Source organism: Petaurus breviceps, unplaced genomic scaffold, assembly GCF_028583685.1.
Source record: "Petaurus breviceps papuanus isolate PSGF00001 unplaced genomic scaffold, PetGlider_PUasm1.0 90604, whole genome shotgun sequence".
NCBI classification, from domain to species: Eukaryota; Metazoa; Chordata; class Mammalia; order Diprotodontia; family Petauridae; genus Petaurus; species Petaurus breviceps.
In genome coordinates, this window is record NW_027187285.1 from 6,115,156 (window position 1) to 6,135,522 (window position 20,367).

General features: G+C 37.8%; 1 protein-coding gene and 1 pseudogene across 1 annotated transcript in view; both read right to left on the minus strand.

Moving 5' to 3' along the window:
* The window catches only part of PPP2R3A (protein phosphatase 2 regulatory subunit B''alpha), a 69,136-nt gene that overhangs the window by 39,202 nt on the left and 9,567 nt on the right, over nucleotides 1-20,367 (minus strand). The window contains exon 4 of the mRNA XM_069063928.1: nucleotides 11,623-11,709. Coding sequence (XP_068920029.1) covers nucleotides 11,623-11,709 — 87 coding nt within the window. The remainder of the gene's footprint in view (nucleotides 1-11,622; nucleotides 11,710-20,367) is intronic.
* On the minus strand, nucleotides 16,067-20,366 carry LOC138142854 (replication protein A 32 kDa subunit pseudogene; annotated as a pseudogene).

A 20,367-nucleotide genomic window follows, 5' to 3' on the forward strand; every position in this document is an offset into this window, starting at 1 on the left:
AAAAAAAAAAAATATATATATATATATATATATATATATATATATATATATATATGTATGTATGGGCAATTTTTGTGATAGCTAAGAAATGGAAACAAAGTAGATGTCCATCAACTGGGTAATGGCCTAACTGTGGTACATGAATGTAATGAAATATCACTGTGTTATAAGAAATGATGCACAGTAACAGCAACACTGTGTAATGACTAACTTTGACAGACTTAGTTTTTCTCAGCAATGCAAGGGTTGCTTTTCTCAAGACTGCAGTCTTATTTGCCTGGGATGGCACTGATTTTTCTGTCCAGTCTCTTTTTCACTGTGAGTGGGTTTCTGACTGATCTTTTTGTGCAGTTCTGTCATGAAGTTACTTGCTCTATTCTCTCACTAAAAAAATTTTTTTAGTTCTTTTTTCTATTTTTTTTTATTTTTTAAATTAAATTTTATGTTTATTTTACATCATTCATTACCACAAGATTTTGGGTTACAAATTTTCTTCCCGTCTTCCCCCTACCCACCACCCCAAAACAGAGATCCCACTGTATACCCTCTCCCCCAATCTGTTCTCTCCTATATCCTCTCCCATCCCCGCTCTGACTTCCCAGTAGGGCAAAATGGAGCTCCATACCCCAGTGCTCGTATATCTTAATTCTCAGTTGCATGTAAAAAAACAAACAACACAATATATTTTTTTAAACATTTGATTTTAAAACTTTGAATTCCAGATTCCTTCCCTTGTTTCTCGTCACCCACCCTCACTCGGAAGATAAGCAATTCAATATAGGTTGTGTATGTGTAGCTATGTAAAACATTTCCATAGTGGATATATTGTGAAAGACTGACTATATTTCTCTCCAACCTATCCTGCCCCCACTTGTTCTATTTTCTACTTTGACCCTGTCCCTTTTCAAAGGTTGTGCTTCTAACTACCCTCCCCCCCAACCTGTCCGCCCCTCCATCATCCCCCCCTCTCATCCCCTTCCCCCTACTCTCCTGTAGGGTTAGATACCCTATTTAGTGCATATATCATTCCCTCCCTAAGCCAAATTCAATGAGAGTAAGAATGACCCATTCCCTGTTGCCTTCATGTTCTTCCCCTCCATTGTAACAGTTTTCCCTTGCCTCTTCTATATGAGAAATTTACCCCATTCTGTCTCTCCCCATCTCCTCTCATTATATTCCTCTCTCACCTCTCAGCTTCACCTTTTAAATATCATCCTTTCCTAGTCAATTGATCCTGTATCCTCTATGTATACCTGTACACACTCACTTATGCATTCATACACCCATATACCCTCCTATATAGACATATATATGTATGTATACATATGTGTGTGTGTATACACACACATTTATATTCCCTTCAACTATCCTCATACGGAGAAAAGCTTCATAAGTTACAATTATTGTTTTTCCATGTAGGAATGTTAATAGTTCAACTTTGATAAGTTCCTTATGATTTCTTTTCCCTGTTTACCTTCTCATGCTTCTCTTGCTTCTTGTATCTGAATGTCAAATTTTCTATTCAACTTTGGTTTTTTCTTTAATAATGCTTGAAAGTCATCTATTTCATTGAATGACCATATTTTCCCTTGAAACATTAAACTCAGTTTTGCTGGGTAGGTGATTCTTGGTTTTAACCTTAGTTCCTTTGACCTTTGGAATGTCATATTCCAAGCCCTCTGATACCTCAGTGTGGATCCTGTGTTATCCTGATTGTGTTTCCACAATATTCAAGTTGTTTCTTCCTGGCTGCTTGTAATATTTTCTCCTTGAACTAGGAACTCCAGAACCTGGCTATAATATTCCTAGGAGTTTTCTTTTTGGGATCTTTTTCAAGAGGTGATTGGTGGATTCTTTCAACCTCTATTTTGCCCTCTGGTTGTAAAACATCAAGGCAATTTTCCTTGAGAATTTCTTGAAGGATGATTTCTAGGTTCTTTTTTAAAAAATTTTTTGGTCTTTATTAATTTGTTTGCTTACTTTTAGTTTACAAGATTCAGTTCCACAATTCCTTGAGTTTCAAATTTTCTCTCCCTCCCCCTTTCCCTCTAGGTTTCTTTTGATCATGGCTTTCTGGTAGTCCAATAATTTTTAATTTATCTCTCCTGGATCTATTTTCCAGGTCAGTGGTTTTTCCAATGAGATATTTCACATTGACTTCTACTTTTTCATTTGTTTGGATTTGTTTAATAGTATCTTGATTTCTCATAAAGTCATTAGATTCCATTTGCTCTAATCTAATTCTGAAGAAATTATTCTTTTCAGTGAGCTTTTGAAATTCTTTTTCCATCTGGCAAATTTGGCTTTTTAAGGTATTCTTATCCTCATTGGCTTTTTGAGTCTCTTTTGCCATTTGGGTTCATTTATTTTTTAAGGTGTAATTTTCTTCAATCAGGTTGTTGACTCTCATTTCATAATTTTCTTGCATCATTCTCATTTCTCTTCCCAATTTTTTCTCCACTTCTCTTATTTGGTTTTCAAAATCCTTCTTAAGCTCCTCTATGGCCTGTAAGCAGTTCATATTTTTCTTGGAAGCTTTTGGTGCAAGAGTTCTGACTTTGTTGTCTTCCTGCTGTTCCACACTTTGATACTTTTTGTCCCCAAAAAAGGAATCCAAAGTTGCATTGCTGTGCTTGCTTTGCTTCCTCTGCTTGCTCATGTTGCCACTCAATTACTTGACTTTTGAGCTTTTTGCTACAGTAGAACTCTGCTTCCAGAGAGTAGAGCTTTGTCTCAAATTGCTGAGGTTTTTGCAGATGCCACAGCTATTAGTTGGCTGCCCTCCCTGAAGACTCCACAGGCTCTGGCACCTGGTAATATACCCCAAGACCTCCACCCAAGACAGTGATCCAGATCCAAGCAGTTTAAAGCAAGAGCAATTACTCCTCAGAATGGTTGCTTGGTCCCCCTATGATCTGCAAAGCCATGTGGAGGTGGTGGTCAGCTATGCTTCCTCTGCTTCTCCTTCTTGGGGCAGAGGCTAGACTGCACTCTCAGTCCCCCTGTTCCCAAAGTCCACACTGATCTTTTACTTTGCCTTTGGCATTTATGGGTTGATATTTCTGGAAACTGCCACAGCTGCTGGTAATCCACTCTCCTGAAGTCCCTTCAGCTGCGGCTGGTTGGGGCTGCCTTTAGGCTAAAACCAGGGGCTCGTGTTGGGGTGGGCTCGGCTCCCAGCACTGCGATGAACCCTTCCTGCCAGCCTGCCAGGCTGTCTTCAGTGGGAGATTTGTTTCTCTCTGTCACTTTGTAGGTTCTGTAGCTCTCAAGTTTGTTTAGAGTCACATTTTATAGGTATTTGAGGTGGTTATGGGGAGAGCTCATGGAGTTTTCCTGCTTCTATGCTGCCATCTTCTCTCCCTGAATTTCTTGATGGTTATTCAGTCTGGTGCTATTTTTTGTTTTTTTTTGTTGAAGAAGATATCGTGGTACTTGGGCTTTCTGCCTCCATTCAGACAGCCATCTTCCCTAATCCATCTTATTAGATGTGACATGATGTTTTAATTTGTCAGAATTAGATTCAGTATGCATTCATTAAGCACCTGCTGTGAGCCAGGTCCTATGCTAGGTGTTGCTGCTACAAAGACAAAAAAACAAAACAGCGCCTGTTCTCAAGGACCTTCTATTCTACAGATTATAAACAATGCGTACATAGATAAATAAATACAAAATGTATGTGAAGAAAATAAAAAATAATCAGAGGAAGGACACTAACAACTGAGTGACCTAATCATGGAATGTGAGAGTTGGGAGGAACAGCAGCAGCTATTTAGTCCAGACCATAAACAAAAGGACTACCCATTCTAATATCTGGCAAATGGTTGTCTAGCCTTTAGTATTCTATTTTTTGACAGCTCTTATTGTTAAGAAGCTTTTCCTGATATCAAATCTTGCAACTTTCACCCATTACTCCTCAGCCTGCCCTCTAGGGCCAAGCAAAACAAATTTAATCCTTGGACATAATCTTTCAGATCATTAAAGACAGCTATCATATGCCTCCTGAATTGCCTCTTCTCCAGGCTAAACATACCCTGCTCCTTCAATTCTCATCTGGCATAAAATCAAAGCCTTTCATCACCATGGTTGTCCTCCTATAGACACTCTCCAGCTTATCAATGTCCTTCTTAAACCATCATTTCCAAAACCAAACACAATACCCCAGATGAAGCCTGATCAAGGCAAAGTACAGTTCCCTATTCCTAGAAGCTGTGCCCCTCTTAATGTAGCCCAAGGTGATATGAGCTTTGTTAGCTACTATATCATATGGTTCAGTTCTATTTCTTATAATCCATTAAAATTCCCCAGAGCCATATTCATACTTATCTGACAAAGACTCCATCTCACCTCCTAAAAAGGTCACAGATTCCCTAATAGAGAAACCCTTAAAATGGAAACCAGCCAAATCAAACACCCTGAAACAGGTCTTCTCTTTAAAAAAACTAGACACCTTTCCCAGCTAACAAATGGAAGTTCTCTCTCTATCTCACTCACACACACACACACACACACACACATGCACATGCACATGCACACATACCCTTTACAGAGCCATGATCATCTCAGCATGCAGGGTCATGCAATTCTTGTCCATATGTACTATCACTCTACCTATATTCTCCAGGAAGCACCAAAGTATGTCCGGATTCAGCACTGGAATCAAGCCTATGAATTCCTGTACTTCAAATAGGCACTGTTAAGGTTTAGGAAGTACATAGACTTTTCTAAGGAAGAGCAGCAGCAGTGTAGAGGGTGGTTCAGAGAGCTTTAATACTGGTGCCAGAGGATTATCCTTTCTTGTAGTGGCCATTCAGAACTTTGCTATGTTGGTGCTATGGGGCTGTCTGCCTTGGCACTGGCAGCCTAAGAGTTTTGCAGCACTGGTGCTATTGGGCAGTAGTCTCCAGCAGGTTTTTGTTTCTGCTGCAGCTCTGGCTATCTGTCATGGCCCAGGCAAACTTCTGCAGCTTAGAGCTGGGATCTCCACAGGAATGGGAAGAATGAAAAGGGTCTGGAGCATGGGGGTGAGTTTGTTGTAAACCTGTGTCAGGTCTTTGGGTCTTCAGGGGAGGGGTGCTAAATGACTTCAGCATGAGGGGGCATAAGTTTGGTGTGTTTTTTTTTAACCTTCTTCTGAATTCTGGGTATCCTATACCAAGGAAACAGCTGAAGTTGCTTTATCTTTGATACATAATTTTCATTTTAGAGAGGTTTTGAGAGGTAATGGGGATCAGAAGAAATGTCTAGTCTTCCACATTTTTTGCCCATTATGACCCAGAAGTCTCAGCTATTATTCTTTTTTTATCCTTTTTGGAGGGCAATTGGGGTTAAGTGACTTGCCCAAGATCACACAGCTAGTTTTTGTGTTAAGTGTCTGAGGCTGGATCCAAACCCAGGTCCTCCTGACTCCAGGGCTGGTGCTCTATTCACTGTGCCACCTACCTGCCCTCAGCTATTATTCTTAAAAATCTGAATCTTAGAAAGAAACCCATTGCAAATTTTTAAATTTTTCCCATTTACCTGCATTTCTTTTAATTTTAGTGGCACTGGTTTTATCTATGCAAAAACTATGTAGTTATGAAATGACATTATTCATTTTATCTTCTATGATCCTCTCTATCTACTTGGTCATGAACTCTATCCCTATTTAGAGATCTGAATGGAGAGATTTGACAGGTAACTTCTTCCTTGTTCCTCTAATCTCTTTATAAGATCACACTTTAAATCTAAGTCATGGACCCATTTGGAATTTATCTTGGTATACTGTGTAAGATGTTTGTTTATATCTACTTTCTTCCAGACTGCTTTCCAGTTTCCCAATAGATTTTTTTGGGTCAAATAATAATAGTAGCTAGCTAGTGCTAGTTACTTAGTGCTTTAAAATTTGCAAAATACTTTACCCTGGGAGGTAGGTTATTATCCTCATTTTATAGATGAGAGACTAAGAGAGGTTAAGTGACTTGCCCAGAGTCACATAGACAGTAGGTGTCAGGGCAGGATTCAAACTTGGATCTTCCTGACTCTAGTAGTTCTAGAATTCTGGACAGCACTGGATATATTACATAGTGAAAAAAAAAAGAATAGTAGTTCTTGCTCTAACAGTTGGAATATTTATGTTGAGCAAACACTTAGGCTACTGTGCTTGAATGCTTCTATATACTGTATATCTAATCTATTCCACTTAGGTTTCAGAGAACCTTGAGAAAACTTGTATGTCTTGATGCAGAATGAACTGAACAGAAGAGGGCAATTTATACAACAGTATGGCAAAGAAAAACAACTATAAAAGACTTAAGAACTCTGATTATAGCTGTGAACAAACAAAAAAAGACTCCAGAGGATGAAGATGAAGCATGCTATATACCTCTTGAGAGATGATGCACTTAAAGTACAGAATTTTACACAGAGTTCAACTTGTGTTAAGTGATCTTTTCATTTATATTGTTTTAGTTATTGTATATATTGTTCCCTTGGTTTACCTTACTTAACTCCATTACCAGTTCATACAAATCTTTTTTATTAAATACACAATAAGAAAATAAAAACATATTATAAACTTAAATACAAAATAAGAAAAGAAAAAACATTGCCATGTATACAGCAGAACATAAGAGAGGACTGAAAATATAGCAATAAATTTCCATTTCAAGAAAGCCAATATAATATTAAATACTATGCATCGTGTTCACAGCTGTTCATCTTTTCTTTGCTTCCTTGTAAGTTTTCTTATGTTCTCTGCTGTGCACTTTTTACTCTGTTCTTTTTCCTTCCTTTCCTTCACCCCCTACACTGTTTCCCTCTTCTCCCCCCAAGAAGGTAAAATTAAGCTTAGATATATAGATATATTTATATATACACACATATATACATATATGCATGCAAACATATGTACATATATACACACAAGGATATATACATGCATATACACATACATATGTACACTTATATATCGATAATCATACTCATATAGACATACACATTCATATGCATCTATGTAAGACTGTACTATACTTATTTGTCCTCTGTTTCTCTGAGGGTGGGGTACTTCTTTCTTCATAAGTCTGAGTCTTTCCATATTATTCTAAATCTACCAATTTGTCATTTTCTATACCGCAGCAATATTCATTCCATCCTTATGCTGCCTAGTTATTTTAAATAGTCTATAAAATACTGATTAATATTGCTGACATATAGTGTCCTTTCCCTATTTTTCTTATGGTTAAATCTGTTTTAGCTTTAACTTTGTATGCAATGATTACTACCTGGTTTTTCCCTAATACATTCTATTCCTGATCTTTATTTTATGTTTGTATCTCTTATTTCTTGTTCCTTCTGATTCTTCTGCTTTACTTCTGCCCACTACCTTGCTCTCCTATTACTTAACCTCCTCCCCTCCCAGGATCCCTCCCTTGTCCTCCTACTGATCTTCTATTCCCCTGCCTTATCCTATCACTTCACCCTCCCTTATTTTCTCCCCCCTCCCTATGCCCTTAAGCTTTTTATTTCTTTCTGAATTTGGAAGACTTTTTACACTCTTCTAGATATATGTGTATTGCTCCCTCTTAAACCCATTCCCCATGAAAGTAGGGTTCTAGAACTACCAGGGCTCCTCCCTACCTAATTCCTTTGTGTCAGTTCTTCCTCTCACACCTCATTTTTTTTTTTTTGCTTTTTTTTTGGGTGGGGGAAGGTAGGGCAATTGGGGTTAAGTGACTTGTCCAAGGTCACAGGGCTAGTTTTGTATTAAGTGTCTGATGCTGCCTTTGAACTCAGGTCCTCCTGACTCCAGGGCCGGTGCTCTATTCATTGCACCAACTAGCTGCCTCACACCTTATTTTTATAAAATAAAATAATAAGGTACATATCAAAGACAAATTACAAGGTACTAAATAAGGATAGACTATTCTCCTTTTATATGAGGAAATGTAAAATATATGTCTAGTTAGTAACTGGGTAGTTTGTAAGAAAGATTGGGGTAGACCTGAGTATGATATGATTTAAAAAAGTAAGGCCATTTAGGAACAGTTAAAAAGAGGAATTATTTTTATAAGATCTTATATGTTAAATCTTCTATTTAAATTCAGGGTTTTTTTTTTGCTAAAAAAAAAATCTTGAAAGATTGACATTCCTTAAATTTCCATTTTTCCCCATTCAGGATTATGCTTAACTTTGCTGGGTATGATACTTTTTCAGCCACACCCCAGTTATTTTGCTCTTTGATATATAGTGGTCTTTTAGTGTTGCTGCTGTCAGGTCTTGTGTGATTCTAATTGCAGCAGTGCCGTATTTAAATTGTTTTTTTTTTTTCTTGTTGCTCATAATATTTTATCTGTAAGCTGGCGGTTTGGGAATTTGAGTATTATATCCCTGTAGGTTTTCCTCATAGAATCTCTTTCAGGTGGTGATTGGTGGAGTTTTTCTATTTCTACTTTCTCCTTTTGTTCTAATGCTTCAGGACAGTTTTCTTTAACCATTTCTTTTATTACTGCATTAAGATTCTTTTTCTGATCGTAGTTTTTAGGCAGCCCAATTGTTTTTATGCTTTCTCTTCTAGATCTGTTCTCCAGATCAGTTGTTATCCTTATACAATGTTTCACATTCTCTTCTATTTTTTCATTTGTTATATTTTGTTTGATTATTTTTGGTCTCATAGCTTTACTGGCTTTTCCCCTTGACTAGTTTTCAAGGAGTCATTTTTTCCCCTTAAGATTCTAGATCTCCTTTTCTAATCAGTTGACTTTCTCTTCATAATCTTGATTTTCTTGGATTGTTCTTATATTAAAATTTTTTTTCTCTCAATCTGCCTCATTTGATTTTTAAAGTTTTTTTTAAAGTTTTTCTATGAGTTCTTTTTGGGGCAGGTGACCATTTGATATCTATCTCTCTCGGATAGGAGGGGCTTTTTTTGCTTCAGTATTCTCTGACGACAATCCCCCGTCTTCTCTATTCCCATAGTAATTTTCTGTGGTTGGATTCTTTCTCCTTTGCCTGCTCCTTTTTTTTAATTTGTAGCAGCTTGTTTTTTTGTAATCACCTCTAGTCCTAGGGGATGGGGAGCAGATGAGACCACCTCTGGCCTCAGGTCTTCCTTCAGTTCTCTCCTCTCGCTTGGAACCAAAATCAAGAATTTCACCCTTTTATAAGTGCCCACAACCAGTAGCTTCCCACACCAATGCTTCTGCAGTCACTGGGTGTGTGCTAGTACCTTCTTGCCCAGGGCCAGGTCTTGGCAGCACAACTGGCGCTGGCATTCCTTATTAGCAGAGATTCCCTCAGTCCTCTCTGGCTCAGATGCCTGACTCCTGACACTGTCTGGGAAGTGAAAGTTCTTGTGGCTGGGGCTGAGGCTGCCTACCTCTTAGCCCAGTTCGGGTTGCCACTTGCTGTTTTAGCCTGGAGGTGTCTATTCTTCATAAGGACCGAAACCTGGTCCTGGGATTTTTCTTTAGATCTTCTGCGACTGTCCCAGAAGGACTACTGCTCTGCCCCAACCACTCTGTTTGTCCTGAGACACTGTTTTATCTTGTTTGAGGGGGAAATCTGGATAGTTTGGAATTTTCTGACCTACTCAACCTTCTTCCCAGAATCTTCTCCCCAGATCTTTCCATATTTCTCTGAATTCCTCACTTTTGTCATTTCCTATTGCACAATAATCTTCACGTTAAACAAAAGTTTTAATCAAATGCTGAATGTCAGTGATATTGTAAAGGAGATTCTTTCAAGTACTTGTTGGACTGATGGCTTCCGAGGTCCCTCCTTTCTAAGAGATTTCATGATTCTGAGATTGACCTGACTACAATGTAAAGACATTACTCGGAATAGTGAGAAAACATAGTTGGAGATCCAGGATTAAGCTAGATTGATGATAGATGCTTGTGTGGATGCTGATTTGGTGTCACTGATGAAGAATAGTTTGCTATACAATTTTTGACAGATCTTTTCTATTTTTGTCCATCTGTTGTCCTTTCAAGTCTAATCCTTAAAAACTCTCCAGATGATCCTCAAATTATTAATATTAAGTAATAGTTATGGAAATAAAATTGGGAGATATATGTTCACCAAAGGAGTTAGTTACTGTTATGAAGGATGTAGAGGGCTGAGTATACATTGAAGAGGAACTCACTGTAGAGGATGAGGTCCTCCAGATGCTCCTACTTGCATATGACACTGAGGCTGATTTTATTAAATCCAGAAACTGCTAAATGTGATCCTTAATCACTCAAAAGAGTTCAGCCTAACCTTCTGCAAAGGAAAAATCAAGTGAATAAGAATGGCTACAGTTCTTACTATTCCACATATTTGAACAGATCATAGAGGTAGCATTTTGTATTAACTCTGAAGCTAGACAATGAACTAGGAACCTAACAGGAAAAAGAGAGCAGTGTTTTCAATGACCTTAAACTTTCCCCTGAATCAAAGACCCCAGTCTTTTTAACATCAATATATTTCTGGTGATACAATATGGGTGATGAATTATGAAATACTATAGTCACCAAAAAAGACAATGGAGAGGCATACACAGTGGATTGTGTGTCAGATGCAACTTATCATCAACAAAGAACTATGTCAGAGAATTATTATAAAGGATACTACCAGAGATATTTCTGGCTAGAAAAGAGGTAGGCTGGTCACACAGTGCTAACTACAGATAACTAAAGGACAACTTTTGTATGCCGTAGGTAACCATGTGCTAAAATGTCGAGAAATCTAAAGTAGAGGGTCCTACCATGTTAGGAAGATCCCTTATAGAAGCTTTATGGGAAATTATGGACAAGAGGCACACAACATGAGGTATGGATAGGTTATCATCTGCATTGTTTGAGGAATTATAAACATTGATGAGGTTATAGTTCTATTAAAGTATATCCTTCAAAACACCTTCCTTAAAGCAAAGGAGAGTATAATCACTCTTAGTCCAATGTCAGCTGTATATATTGAAAGCATATTTCCATATTTCTGTACATAATATTTTAATTATAAATGTATTTTTCTTAGTTCAGTTATTAATAGGATCCTTGATGGAATGGTTTCTACTGTTCTCAATTAGTGCCTCCCCTTGTCCCTGCATATCTTTGGATTTTATAACATTTAGTAAAATAGCAATGTAATTTGTAATTAATGAGTAATCAATTAATAATAGCAATGTTTACTTTTCATTGTGTAAACAAAGATATTTATATGGTGTATCATAGACTTCTGATTATGATATGCTGTATGTTACAGATGAAGAAATAAAATTATGTTAAACTGTACTATAGCATAAGATTAATTTAGCATATTTATTTACAATAAAATGTTCCATTTTTCTTTTTACCATAATATGAATAACTCCCTTATGTTTTGATTTTCAGGTAGTTATTAACACTATTAAAAAAAATAAGCAAGGCAACTGACTGACTGACTACAAGAAATAGGCATTACTCTGAACCTATGCTTCCTTTGTTAAAATGCCCTAACAATATAGACTTTATCCTTTCTCAAAAAAGATTTTGATGCATTTTTCCCTCAACAGGCCTAGAGGAGCGTGCATCAAAATGAATCTTCCATTAAATAAAAAGCTTTCAAGAAGATATGCAATTACATAAAGTGCTCTTTAAATCTGAAAATAAGTCCTTGGCATACTTGCAAAAAGTTGCTTTTCCTTAGTTCTGTCAAAGTGATTTTGCCAGTCCAGGATCTGTTGACTGTGTAGAATATTCTCTGAATAACCTGCATTCAAAAATGAAAGCAAGATAATGTTAAATACATGTTTAAATATTAAAGGATGTCCTATGAAATAACCCAACTGAATGTTTTAGTTAATTTTTTCAAAGTAATTTCTAATCTTAAAAAAATCTTAAAATCGAATGCTTAGCTTTCCCATATTATTACATAATTAATGTCCTAGATTATCCATCATACATGTATTACATGCCTAAGTCATGAATGTAGAGAGGAAGATTTGTTAACAAGAATATATCTATTTATTCGTAGGTGGCAGTCTAGATGAGGGGTACATTCTTCAGCTATTGTGCTTCATGCCTTTTGTGTTTTGAAGGTTTCTGGTCTTCAAGAGTATCTTTATATGAAAATGTGAACTCCCTAATAAGAATTAAACATTTTAAGCAATAGGAGGTAGCATGACAGAGTAGAGAGCTGGCCCAGGAAAACCTGGGTTCAAGTCGGGCTTCTGACATGGCCTGGCTGTGTGACCCTGGGCAAGTAACTTAACCCCTTAGTGCTCTAGACAGTTCCTAAGATTATAAATTCTAGATAAGGTGCTACCTTACATTAGCTAAGAGCATTTTCTCATCCATGTTTCATTCTATTAACAAAATCACAGGCCTAGTCTTTATCATGATTCCAAGCAACAGTATAGTTATAAACAAGTCTTTGATTAGGAGTTTGGGGATAAAGCATTGATTCAGAGGAGGGTTATCTGGGGGTTGAATTTGTGGGTACAAGGAGGGGTATAAAAAAGGTGGGAAGATACCACACCTGCTTTTTGTCTAGAGAAAAATTGTTATCCACTGAATCTACCTGATTCCCATTTGACTCAAAAGAAGCAGTGCCTTAACAGTTGCAGGGAAAAGAAAATTTAATTAGTTTTATATTTCGTTGGGCACTATGATTTTTATCTTAGTAGCCAAAGGTCTTATAGATACAAATCTTACACCCCAGGTCATTTGGTATCATGGGAGATCCTCTTTTTAGATACGTATGGAACAAGGGGGAAGATAAAGTTCAGTTGCTTAGAGGAGATGGTATAATCCCACAAAGCAAACTTCAAACACAAGGTACCCCCCAAATTTTAGGGCTATTTTAAGCTATTAAAACCAATTAAAGCTTAATACTGTTTTAGAATTTTTGGAACCGACTCTGTTCAGTGTCAAAGTAGAAGAAAACTAAGAATGAGAAGACATGATATGTGACTGAGGCACTCTAAGATTATTTATTTAAACAAGCTGGAGATGTCAAAAATGGGAAATGGATACAAGAATAGCTATTGACACAGCTTGTAACCATTTCCCATATAAAACTTTAACTAATGTAAATCAATAACCAAAGAGCCCCAAATAGCCTAGAAACTTTCTTTGCCAGCAAATAGCTTCTTTCTGACAAGAAAATAAATGTAGAAGTCAAGGGCAACACTGTATTAGAATAAAAACTAATTTGTAAAATCTTACCTAGAAAAATGGTAGATTATGAGCAGTACTTCAATGGATCAATGATCTTATCCATACAGGTACTGCTTTCCACAGTGAAGAAAACCCAATTATATATGCCTGTTCTGTGAAATTCTTTGTCCACTTCCTCAAATAACTCCTCTATAGGGGTTCACCAAATATGTTGGAGGAGGGGTTTCTCTCCTCAGTGCCCAGTTTCTGGGAACCACTGAACTTCATCATCTTGCTTCTTTCTGTTAAGAGTCTCTGGCCGTTGGGATCTTGCTTAACTGTTTTCTCAACCTTTTGAGGTCTATTTTAATATCTAAAATTAATTAACCCTCACTCTGACATCAATCCACATCTCTCTCTCTCTCTGTCTCTCTCTCCCTCCCTCTCTTCTGCTGGATCCTGATCATTAGGACATTCTGTTACTCTTAAATTTTATTGAGGGAACTAACAGTTTCTTTAATACCTCAACTCCTATGAATTCCATCTCTCCTGTACTTCATTCATTTGCCAGAGTACTTGCACTCTTTACCTCATGATCAGGCTAACAGAAAATTCTGAACTCTGAAATTACCCTATCTTGTCTTTCCACTCCCTTATTTCTGTCATGCCTATTTTTGCCCTCATCATGACTTTATTATTAGATTGATCCATATTCTCCTAGTTGGTTAATCTTATTATGGCCTCACTTTCCCCTCTACCCATTCTTGACCCATTTCTTTCATATATCTGCTCTTTCTTACTGAGACCTGGCTTCCCTGTGACAATAATGCTTCCTTAGTCATTCTTTTCAGCACTGGCTATATCTTTTCCCACAGCCTTGGACATACTGGTCTCTGATAAGAAGTCAGATTACTCTTTGCTCCCCACTACCATTTCCAGGGTCTCCCTTTGCTTCTATCACTTAGCAACCTCTCCTCATTTGAATTCAATAAAAACTTTCTACCTAATATAAATGATTGTAGCTGGTCGTATACCCCAAATCTCCTCTCTCCTTTCTTGGCAAAATAAGTACCTGGTTCACCATCTTTCTCTCCTCCCCACTACTCCTTCCTTTATACCAGGGGCCTCCAATATTCCTACTGACGCTTTCTCTAACTCCTTAAGTTCCTAATTCCTCAGTCTTCTTAAATCTTGTGACTTACTCCTTCATTCCTCCTCAGCTACATATAATGATGGTCACACACTAGATTTCATCATTACCCATGAGTGTTCCATTTCCTTTTAACTAGAAACTCTTAACCTTCCTCTTGCAACATCCATCTTCTCCTTTCTCCCCACTGACCATCAAGTAAAATATAAATTCTTTGCTATTAATAATCTGGCTCCAATCTTGACTTTACAGTATCCTTTCCTTCTACTCCTCTTGATATATTCCACATTCCAGTCAAATTGAACTCCTCACTTTCTACTTGAAGGCTTGCTCTGCCTTCTCTCACTTCTGTGTCTTTGTACATAGCATTACCCATGGAATCCTCTCTGCCTCTCAGAGGCTCATCATTTGAAGTTCAATTTGAAAAGTTCCATTTAGCCCTTACTTGCCTCCCCCATGAGAGTTTGATCATTCCTGCCTAAAATTTTTCATGCTGGTTTCTTGGATTTCTTCATTGTACTTATTTCATGTTCTCTTGTCTTAAAAATCATTTATGTAGGGGCAGCTAGGTGGCGCAGTGAATAGAGCACCAGCCCTGGAGTCAGGAGGACCTGGGTTCAAGTCCGACCTCAGACACTTACCACACAAAAAAACTAGTGGTGTGACCTTTGGCAAGTTGCTTAACCCCAATTGCCCTCCAAAAAGCAAAAAAAAAATCATTTATGTACTCTCTTTTCTACTATTAGAACAGTTTCTTGAGGATCTGGGTCTGTGCCATATCTACTTTTTGTATCCTATCAGCAAATACAGCACCTTACATATAGCCAGTAGGTAACTGATAAATATTTTTTGAACTGAATAGAGTTATTAATCTTTTTCCATAGTGAGGAAATTAAGGTACACAGAGCTGGTGACACTCAAATTCAAGTCATCTGAATCCCAGTCCAGTATGTTTTCTACTATACCAGTGGTTCCCAAACTTTTTAAGGATAAGGATCCCTTTTTAAAATAATTTTTTTTAAGAAGCCTACATTACAGTAATTGTACTGTTATTTACTGATTAAGAAAATATGATAAAAAACTAGTATGAATTCTTTCATGCATTAAAATATTTGTCACAAGAGCATGTATATATCATTTAAAAAAGTTAAACATATATGTAAAACATTATTTATGGAGGTGTGTTTGCGTATTTATATCAAACCATTTAATGAGATGGATTTTTGGAAATAACTCTTAAATTCCTCACCTTCCTTGCCCTTGCCTTGAACTCCTCAGTCCCTAGTTTCTGGGAACCACTGAACTTCATTATCTTGCTTCTTTCTGTTTAGAGTCTCTGGCCATTGGGATCTTGCTTAACTGTTTTCTCAACCTTTTGAGGTCCATTTTAATATCTAAAATATGTTTGACTACGAAGAATGTTTCTTTCCAACTATGATTTTCAAAATGATGTGGGCATTCTCCCCACTTTCCCTCCTCCCCAAGATTTTCATCACTTGTACACCACTCACTGATTCTTCCCTCTTGGTTAGAATGCGATACAGAATAGTAATTTATCCATTGCTTCTCTATTCTTTTTTTTTTTTTTTAAAGCAGCTGGGGTTAAGTAACTTGCTCAAGGTTACACGGCCAGTTACTCTGTGTGAGTGCCAAGTATCTGAGGACAGAACGGATCCGGGTCTCCCGACGCTGGGGCCGGTGCTCTTACTCACTGCGCCACCTGGCCGCCCTCATTGCTTCTCTATTCTGAGAGGTGAAACTGCCAGGAGGACAAGAATTTTTCAGATGCTCTGTTTTTTTCTTTTATTTAAGGTTTTTTTTTTTTTTTTTTTTTTTTTTAGCAATTGGGGTTAAGTAACTTGCTTAAGGTTACATGGCCAGTTATTTCTGGGTGCGGTGCTGAGTATCTAAGCCCAGATTTGATCCAGGTCATCCTGACACTGGAGCCGGTGCTCTTACTCGCTGAGCCACCTGGCCGCCACTTCTTTTATTTAATGTTAACCAGAGATCAGGACATGTTTATTTTGCACCCTACCTAAAGATCTTCCCTTTTCTTCAGCATCATGCCGTTTTCCTACCACAGGCACACACCCAGTGCCTGAGGAAGTGAGCAGTACAACTGGAAGCCACACCCCGAAAACAAGGCCTCCCTGGCTGGCCCCAGGACATCCAGGCCTGCCCACTTTCTCCTGAGGGAGGGAAGCTTTAAGATAAAAGCTTTCAAAGCCTCTTTTAAATACCAGAACCACCCCCCCCCTCCCCCCCACTCCTCTCAGGTCTCCCCCCACCAAGTCCAAACATCCCTACAAGCTTTTGCTAGTTGACTGGTAAGTATACTTGGTGCTAACTGGAGCATCCAAGGGAGATGGGGAGCAGAAATTCCAAGGGGGCATGGGAGAGCATCCATGGAAAACCTTGTCAAAGTTACTAGATCAAAGTGATGCATGGTGGGAGTGTAGGCTCTTGTGAAAACAGGACTGGAGTTGAGTTACTGGAGTCTGTGAATTTGAAGTGGTCCTCTTCTACAGTGGAATAGTGTGTCCCTCATTGCTGAGAAAATCAACAGCTTGCTTGATTACAGACACATTTAAGTTGTGGAGCTGAGATTTGAGATACTGAAAGTTCATTCCTTCTGGCCTTGGGCAAGCTTTAATCAAATTCAGCATCTGGTTCTGGGTTACAGTGAGGCCATTGGCTGGCACAAGACTATTCCCACCAAAGTTGTTTCCTCCAAAGCTTCCTGGATCCCCTGTTCCAGAAGTGCTGAGAGACGGTCTTCCTACCAAGGGCGGGCTGGCGGATTGGCTCAGCACCATGTGGGCACTGACGGTCTCCGGGATGTCAATGGTAAACTCATTCATGTCCTCTAGAGGAAGAATTTTAAATGCCACCAGGCTCTTTTTGTTCTGGAAAGACCTGAGATGACCGGCCACTTTTACATAGGTTTCTGGTGGTACCATGGTATTCTCACTGCTTGTGTCATCAGTGTCCATTCACTGTGTGACATCCATCGGTGCGGCAGTCATATCATCTATTTTATAAACAATGTTAGTTGGTGCCTTCTCTGCTTGTAGGATTATCCCCACCATAGTAACCTGTGAAATCTCAATCTCTCCAATCTTAAATACTTCATCAATCAGGCTGGCAGAAAGGAGCTGTGATATGGTGCAAGGGACAATGTGCTGGGCTCGTGTTCTTGATTTCTTTTCATCCTGAGAAGCAGTAGGAGTGCCAAATCCCCTGGGGGGCTGCATGTAGCCACCACTTACATAGGAAGTGTTCCCATAGCCTCCATTAAATCCACTATTTCACATGTTGACCGCAGTGCCCTGAAGGCCATAGTGGGACCAGTGTCCACAAAGTCTACTTGAATTCTGCAGTTTCCCCACCCCAGATGCTCTGTTTTTAAGAGAATTAAACTTTCAGGAGATGGTTGGATAGTTGAAATTTCCCATCATTGCTATGTGTCCATTTTGTAATCTGTACCAGGGCAACACCGTCCATATCCTCTATAGAGCTAGGTGGTCTATAGTATCTTTCTGCAATCGCAGTACTTCCATTATCCTTTGTACTCTCAATACAAATACTCTCTATTATGCTTTCAGGCTCAGGATTGCATATTTCTATACAGCTGTTTCTCTTCTTGACATTCAGGACTATTACCTCCCTCCTTTATGCCTTATTTCTTAGACTTATTTCTTTTGAACAAAGTATTTCCTTGTATTACTGTATTCTAAGAATGTCTTGTCTAAATAATATCTTCATTTGGCAGTTTACTGGGAATTCAGAAAAGGAAATTTTCAATTTTCTTTTGTTTCTATTCATGATTTTCTGCTTATTCTAGATTTTTTGCTTTAGGTGATATTTTAGGTGGCTCCCCTCTGATTAATGAATACGGTAAAAACTCTGGTAAAATCTTTTACTAATATGGAAAACAGAAGCTACTGTAAATAGGAGTACACAATGCCTGTGGGAAAAGGTTAAGTGGCATATAGTGAAGTATTACTTATGGAAGATATACCAACCACAGCTGCTAACTGATGACTGCTTCTATTAGAAGCATGGGAGAGGGGAGTAGTAGCTTGAGGAATGGCAGGGAGACAGGCAGGCTTTTAGAGATCCTTCCCAAGAGTTCTTGTGATTGTGAAAAGAATTCTGGCAAACAGGTTTAGAAAAACCTAGCAAACCAGGAAATAAGACAAAGGAACTGCTGCTGCAACTAACAGCCATATACTATATTTGTGTTTTTATCTACAAATCTCCATTTATAGTTTCTGCAAATGCAAGCTGACCTTTCTGCTGGAGGAAATGGGTAAAAGGACTTATTAGAGAGAGAAAATCGTTCTTAGAATGTAAAAACAGAAACATCTAGGAAGGTACCTAGAAAGGAAAAAATTCTGAGAGGAGGAAGGAAACCAGTGTCAATAAGGCAGGTAAGTGCAAGTACTTGGCAAAATAGAGGAGAAAAAAAAATAACATTCTTATAGTTAAATAGCAAATATCTAACAGCCCTTTGGAAAACCGATTTCAAAACTTCAGAAAAAAAGGTGAGACTCTTAAAAGGGGGTACAGCTCAAGAGGAATGAGATTCTAAAAAAAATACAATTTTTGCTAAACAATGTTGAATGACCTCAATGAGAAAGAAAAGGGGAAGCCTCTAAATAAACAAATATGTTTTTACAGAAATCTCTCTAAGAACAGTGAACCAGGTGAACATCCTAAAGGAGGTCTAGCCTGTAGAGAAGATTAAAGAGAAATTTTGGAGCTGAATTAAAATATCTGAAGAGGTTCCAAGGAAGAAAAATGAATAAATTTGCTTTTTGTTTCTATGGAGGGCAGAAGTGCTTAGTCCTAGTGGGTGGAAACCATAGGGAGGCAGGCTCTGACTCAATAAAAGAACCTTTTAACATCTAGAACTGCTCAATAGTGGAATGGATTTCTTCTTTTTTTTGGTGAAGCAGTAGTTTTTTTTTTTTTCCTCCAGAAAATATTTTAGCAGAGGCTGGATGATGACCTTTCAGGGACATGATAGAAAGGATTACTATATCAGGTAGAACTGAATTGAATTCATTAGGATGTATGCAAAATGTTCTGGGCACAAAAAAGAAAAGCATTTTTGGCTCAGATATGGTTTTATATACATGGAAAAGAAGAGAAGTGTGCACGCAAAAAGAAGAAAAACGAATATGTAACAGTTTATTCCAAATGGCTCCACCTAAAAACTGAGGGAGGCAAGTGAACTTGTCAAGTCTAAGGAGACTGCCTGGCAGGGAGATCCAGACTTTATCCACCTAGGCAAATGTGGTCTGCAAAACAGAACTAAAGCACATGACTTTAAGCACTGTCCTCTGAGGTCACCTATTTTGTTCCTGAACTTGATGCCTATTTGCCTTCATTTGTAATTAAAACTAAATGATTAATTAAATGTTACTTGTTTATGTGTTTTATCATTTTGCTAAACTGGGGATGGGGGTCATGTTTGTCTTTGTCAGGATACAGAAGATACTTAATTCATTAAAAACTGAATCTCTGTGAAAGTGAAGAGTGTAATAAAAATGTGCTATGAAGTACTTAATATGCATGTCTGCATTCGTGCCCTTACTTCAAATGACACTTAACCCTAACTAACCTTTTCTGCTCTAAAATTTAAAAAGTACACAAGAAATCCCATGACAGATAATGAGGAAAGAGAAATTACTTATGGCTGACTCAGAAAAACCTTCATGGAGAAGATGTTATTTGAATGGGTCAGAACATTTTCTAGACAGTCCTGCTGAATAATTTCTTCTTTCTTGCTTAACAATGTCCAAGTTCAGTGAAGTATCAATATTTAGGGAACAACATTAGATTTACCTCAAAGACGGGCAAAAATTGGTTAAGATTATTCACTGGCAATTTTGGGTAAGATTTCTCATTTTTACTGGCAATAGTTTCACACTATAGATGGAACATCTTTTCAAGTACTGGGAAGATTTTAAAATGAAAGAGATAAAATAAATGATGAATTTAGTCATATACTATACTTTCTTCCCACTTAAAACATTTGTTATGTTTGTTACTCTTTTCATAAGTACCTTAAAGGTTGAGTTACTGGTTGATAATGTGAAAAAAATGAGAAAT